At 39.6% G+C, this 5,905-nt stretch overlaps 1 protein-coding gene across 1 annotated transcript in view; it reads right to left on the bottom strand.

The window, feature by feature from the left end:
* Positions 1–820: 820 nt before the first annotated feature.
* Positions 821–5,905, bottom strand: part of tpcn3 (two pore segment channel 3) — an 18,975-nt gene continuing 13,890 nt past the window's right edge. Inside the window, exons 13-19 of the mRNA XM_087179223.1 lie at positions 5,630–5,717; positions 5,370–5,439; positions 4,273–4,492; positions 4,006–4,096; positions 2,606–2,719; positions 1,772–1,887; positions 821–1,193 (exon numbers count right to left, since the gene is read on the bottom strand). Coding sequence (XP_087035349.1) covers positions 1,060–1,193; positions 1,772–1,887; positions 2,606–2,719; positions 4,006–4,096; positions 4,273–4,492; positions 5,370–5,439; positions 5,630–5,717 — 833 coding nt within the window. The 3' untranslated portion in view covers positions 821–1,059. The remainder of the gene's footprint in view (positions 1,194–1,771; positions 1,888–2,605; positions 2,720–4,005; positions 4,097–4,272; positions 4,493–5,369; positions 5,440–5,629; positions 5,718–5,905) is intronic.

The following is a 5,905-nucleotide window of genomic DNA, read 5'->3' as shown; positions in this document are numbered from 1 at the left end:
AGTAAAAGTATCATGTAGTTGAAGTATCAGCAGTAAAAGTATCATGTAGTTGAAGTATCAGCAGTAAAAGTATCATGTAGTTGAAGTATCTGCAGTAAAAGTACCATGTAGTTGAAGTATCAGTAGTAAAAGTACCATGTAGTTGAAGTATCAGTAGTAAAAGTATCATGTAGTTGAAGTATCAGTAGTAAAAGTATCATGTAGTTGAAGTATCAGTAGTAAAAGTATCATCAGATCATTAAACCTGAGTCACTGAAGCTTCAGCAGCATTTTACTGGTGAAGCTGCTCCAGCCACTTTAAACACAGTCAGTTAGTTCAGTCCAGTGGTTTCCAACATGGAGGTCGGGGCCTCTAAAGGGACCCCAGATAAATCTAAGGGGTCGCTGATCAATGGGAGAGGACAGGAAGTGGATGGGCGGAGTATTAGGAGCCACATTGAGGGAAAAAAATTGAAATTATGAGATAAAGTAGTAATTTTACAAGAAAGTCATATTTCAAGAAACAAGTTGTAATTTTTTACTTGAAATATTACGACATTTTCTCGTAAAATTACAAAATTTTTCTTGTAATATTACAACTTTTTTTCTTGAAATATGACTTCTCAAAATATTACAAATCTTTATTGAAATACGACTTTTTTCCACAAAATATTATGATTTTATCGTAAAATTGTGACTGAATTCTCATAAAATTACAACTTTTTTTCCCCCCAAAATATTATGACTTTTTCTTGTCATTGTTTTTCATGTTCCGAGAACAGAGAGAAATATATCATAAAAATAAATATAAAAACTGGAAAAACTTCCCACAGATTAAACATCAGTGTAAATACTCTTTATGTGAAAAATACTAATTTCATTTGTGTCTCTACAGAGAGCTACAGGACAGAAATATAAAAATATAACACTGGACATGACTCAGATTACGACCTGATCGACACATTGCACTGAACAAACATCAGACTGACACATAACTGGCACTAGGAGACGATACTGCGTGTAAAACTGTGTATAAATGATAGTATCAGCTTCCCTTCATATATATTTGTACATAAGTGTCTATACGGAGCTGAACGTCGGGTTCGCAAAGTTCCCGTTGGTCTGAGCTTCAGGGTCGTCGTTCTCAGCGAAGTCTTCAGGGTCGAGATCGGCCTCGAACATCCGCTGCAACAAGGCGTCCACCGTCCGATACCCTGACAGGACACACCCACAGAATCAGCAACTCCACCCGGACTGATAATCAATACTGTGCTCTTCATTTCTTCTATTCAATTCTATATAAACAAATCACTTTATCTCATTATTGTTATTTCACAAAACCAATATATCTGATTAAAACAAACGTTTCTCATTAAAACATAATAATTTCATATATTTTAATAATTATTATAACAAGAAAGTTCCATATAATATTTAAACAAGAAATAATATCACATGACTAATAAAGATATAACATGATGATGTAGCTGTATGTTAAATTGTTTCTTTATATAACGACTGTAAATACAGTTTATCAGTCATGTTATTGATCTGCTCCAGGCTACAGTGTCTACTGAGACAAGGTTCCTGTTATTACAACATAGAAACTTATCACATTATAATGAAATAATGATAATTAGATTGTAGATTTTCTACAGATCCCAAGAATGCACCCTTTCAAAATAAAAGCATGCACTTGTTACAAACGTTCCCTCTCATTCTCTGATTCTTTAAAATCATCTCGTCTTTTCTCCACGCGAGTTACGTCCCTCGGGCTCTGAGAGTTTCTTACTTTTCGAAGCGATTTTAAACATCAGGCTGGGTTTGTTTGCTGCTGGTGATTGGCCGGTTCCCAGGTCGTTGTCAATGGTTTCCATAGCATTCACCAGGTTATCCTGCATCTTCTCCCTGGTTTATAGAAAACAGCACGGACAGTTATTACACAGCATGTTTTATAATGTTGCCTTCCAGACGACACTCAGGGCAAAACAACATCAAATAACTAAGTGAACGTGAGTCACAAAAACTGAATCAGAATTATTTTTTCTCGTTATTTTGAAGCTAAATTTTAAAGTTAAATTTGCTAATTATCATTTAGTCCACATCTATATACTTTAAACTAATGATTCTCAACCTGGACAAGAGCTGAAAACTTAAACATTTCAGATTTTCTTCAAATCTTTGCTTTGTTTTTGTGAATTATAGGAAAAAAAAAAATAAATAAATAAAATATATATATATATATATATATATATATATATACTGTATTAAACACAAGGTAAAAACGAGGGTTTAGAAGCAGGTTTTTGGTTTAAGGGTCACAAAACAGAAACGTTGGGAGCCATTGTTTTAAAAATGTGAAATGTCCAATTTATTGTCAGACTCTGAAAAATATGCTGTAAACAAATGAAGTACTTTAAAGTACTTTGAAGTACTTTAAAGTGTTTTAGTCACTTAGATTAGATAGTCAGCTTTTGGTTTCAGTTTATTTCTATTAAAATAATCCATCCGAATTAAAGTTTAGGAAGTTTTGTTTTATGGTCAAAAGTATTAATTTAACAGTTTTGTAAAGGTGTGTTCCAGTTAATGTTTGAATGTTGAATGTTTGGTTGTCATGGTAACGTACTGCTCCACAGCCAGCTCCAGTTCCTCGATCTTCTTCTCCAGAGACGTCTGCAGGTCGCTCTTATCCACCGAGTACTCCACGAAGAACGCCTCGAGGACGAACGCCACGAAGATACTGAGGGACGACAGCGGGGAGACGTGATTACAACAGACCGAGAGACACAACGCACACGGACATGATGTGACAGACGGCGAAGGCGACACCCTCTGCAGGTGCTTTAGTTGTGGCTATATTACACACAGACACCACAACTTGAGCACCATTTATTTTTTGCCTATATTTTTTTTCACATTTTGTTAAATTGGCACCATTAAACAGATACCGAATTAGCTATTAGCACTTCCTGTTTGCAGTGAACCAATACATGTACAATCAACTCTCACTGGTTTACTGTGATACTCAGGAAAACTTACGAAACTTCTACGATAAGACAAGATCTATTTGTTTTACTGCAGAGTACAAACTGCTGTGTAACACTTCTCATGAGATCATTACTCATCAATAGTAATCAATCAATACTCATTAAAGAAACTGCAGAATCTGCTCAAGATAAAGCTCCAACACTGTTTCCCTCAGGAGCAACGACTCGTCTCATTATCTGTCCATGGAGGATCATGTAGATACAAACAGAAGATAATTTAAATCATTTCATGCCAGAATATTTAAGTTGTGAATTTAGCATGAAGTTGTTACACTGAACGAATAATATAACTATTAACGATGTAGTGTGATTATAGATCAGCTCTAGCTTCTATATTAATACTGTGAAAGTATCAAAGCCTCAGTCCACAGAGAAATGCACACAGCCTGTATTCAGAAACTGAGCCTTAAAACCAGCCGTCAGGACTTCTGGAACTTTGTGATGTCACAACAAAGCAGTCACCAAGCCCCGCCCACCTGGACCCACCATCCAAACCTTGCAGGATTTGGTTTCTCTGAGTGTTTTTACCTGAAATCTGCTTTATTTTTATTGGATCACTCAGAAAACAGTCAGCCAATCAAAAGCGAGGCTCAGAGCCTCCTCTCTTCTGATTGGCTCACCGACCTGTTGTTACTAGAGCTCCAGAGAGAAGCCTGAGAGAGGAGATGTGAAACTACACTGAGATGGTTTTTATATCTTCTGATGGATCAACACTGGAAACATGGAGCTTTAAAAGTTTCTACAGTCCAACAATTAAAAACATGTTGCTTTATGATGAAAGATAAACCAGGATAAACAGATGTGGAGGATTATTATGAAGCAGCAGAAAAACAGACAAACTGTAGCTGTTTAACTCACAATTAGTCCACAGACTGATTATAATAAAGATGAGATGTTTATGTTTTAGTAACACTTGTGATGTCATTCATGGGATAAGCAAGTGTGAGGAGAAAGGGGCAGTGATTCGCATCAGTCTTACTTGATGATGACGATGACGACCAAGATGTGGAAGATGATGAAGAAGATCCTGGCGGACACGTGGGTGACGGCGGCGAAGCCGCTGCTGAGCAGTGAAGTCACGTTAAGGAATCACAGAGTTCAACACAAATCTGAATCAACTGGATCAAAGAAATGACTTTCAAACATCACGAGAGGAAGAATCTGTGAGGAAGACCAGCAGGAGGATTTCATCGTGAGTATAGAGCTTTAGATTTTAAGTATGAGGCATTCAAGTAAAAAAGGATATCGTGCCACTGGTTGACCACGGTGAGCTCCACCAGCAGGATGAATGAGGACACCACGTTGTTGAAGTTGTTCTTGCAGTAGTTGAGTTTAGCGAAGTCGGTTCCCTGCAGCAGAGGGTTCCCACAGTACGCCCCCGCCGGGTTACCAGAGTCCTTCTCATAAAACTTCACCTTCCCTTTGAACAGCTCCATCCCCACCATGGCAAAGACGTAGTACACCACCTGTGGAGGAGGAGGAGGAGGAGGAGGAGGAGGAGGAGGAGGAGGTCCAGTCAGGGTCAGGACACTGGGATGCTAACTCTTTTAGCCACATTAGCAGCAGACGTTCATGTTCCCCTCAGGATAAACTTTGGTGATCCTCTGACTTTTCCTCTAGCGCCACCATCAGGTCACCAGTCCTTCAAAACTAACCAGACTCCCATCAGCCTCAGCTGTTCTTAGCTAAACAGCTAATTATAGCAGGCTTACATGCTAAACTAGGATGGTGGACACATTAAACGTTATTTCTGCTAAACATCAGCCTGTTAGCATTATGTGAGCATGTTAGCATACTAAAGTTAGCATTCAGCTCACAGTACGACTGTATCTAAGAACAGCCTGTCTCTGTACGTCGTTCATGTTTTAAGTGCGACGGCGGCGAACGGCGGCATGCCCGTTAGCAGCGTGTCCTGAGCGGTGTGGAAGTGCGGGCAACTGTATGCTAATGAGGCAGCCAATCAGAATGTAGAAGTGCTCTGCTCTGGAGAACACCTGAGAACACAACGGTGTAAACTTTTGTTCCCATCAACCTTTTGTTCCCAAGCACAAACTGCAGATGGCGGGTTTCTCCGGCCTTTACCACATGTCGCTGTTTGTTTACAGGGATTTAAATAAACAGGAGGGAAACGCTAACTAGTGCCAAACATGCACAACAGCATGCTATGGCTAACACACTTGCTAGCTGTCTATTTCATCTACATCAGCACGCCCACGAACCTCAGCAGCATCACTGACCGGGCAGCCAAAGAGATCTTTCTCGCTCTCGTCTGGACGACTTACAATTTTTCTAAGTGAAAAATATATAAAATATAATATCTCAACAGGAAAATCTGCAACTTACGATGATGAGCTGCCCGAACGTGAGGATGGCTGGTCCGATTCTGATCAGGGTGTTGATGATTGTACGAAACCTAAAAGAGGAAACAGTCCTCATCGTTACTACAGCAACACATTCAGCCATAAAACTGCGGACCAATCAGGACAGATGAGGAAGTGACGTCACATCATGATCTCATCTCTACACAAAGGAGCCCGTCCCAGGTGTCCAGCCAAGTATTTTTTGATGACTGAATCAGTGAAACGTGCAGTCGTGGATCGAACCTTTTGATGCTGTCCACCACCCGGATCAGTCTGAGGACTCGCAGGATGAAGACGATGTCCAGGATCTGGCGGCTGGTGTAACCGCCGGCTACAACAGGACGGGTTCATCAACACAGATACGTCAGTAAACTGGAGCAATTTCATTTTTTAAAACAATTTACAATTGAAAAATGTCCTGAGTCCAGACTCTCTCTCTTTCTCTTTCTCTTTCTCTTTCTCTTTCTCTTTCTCTCTCTCTCTCTCTCTCTCTCTCTCTCTCTCTCTCTCTCTCTCTCT

The sequence above is a fragment of the Seriola lalandi genome, unplaced genomic scaffold (assembly GCF_002814215.2).
Source record: "Seriola lalandi dorsalis isolate HSWRI2012SDOR001 ecotype SW California unplaced genomic scaffold, Sedor1 jcf7180002054800, whole genome shotgun sequence".
Lineage (NCBI taxonomy): Eukaryota > Metazoa > Chordata > Actinopteri > Carangiformes > Carangidae > Seriola > Seriola lalandi.
The sequence above is the reverse complement of the archived record's forward strand: the minus strand, read 5'-3'. Positions and strand labels throughout refer to the sequence as shown.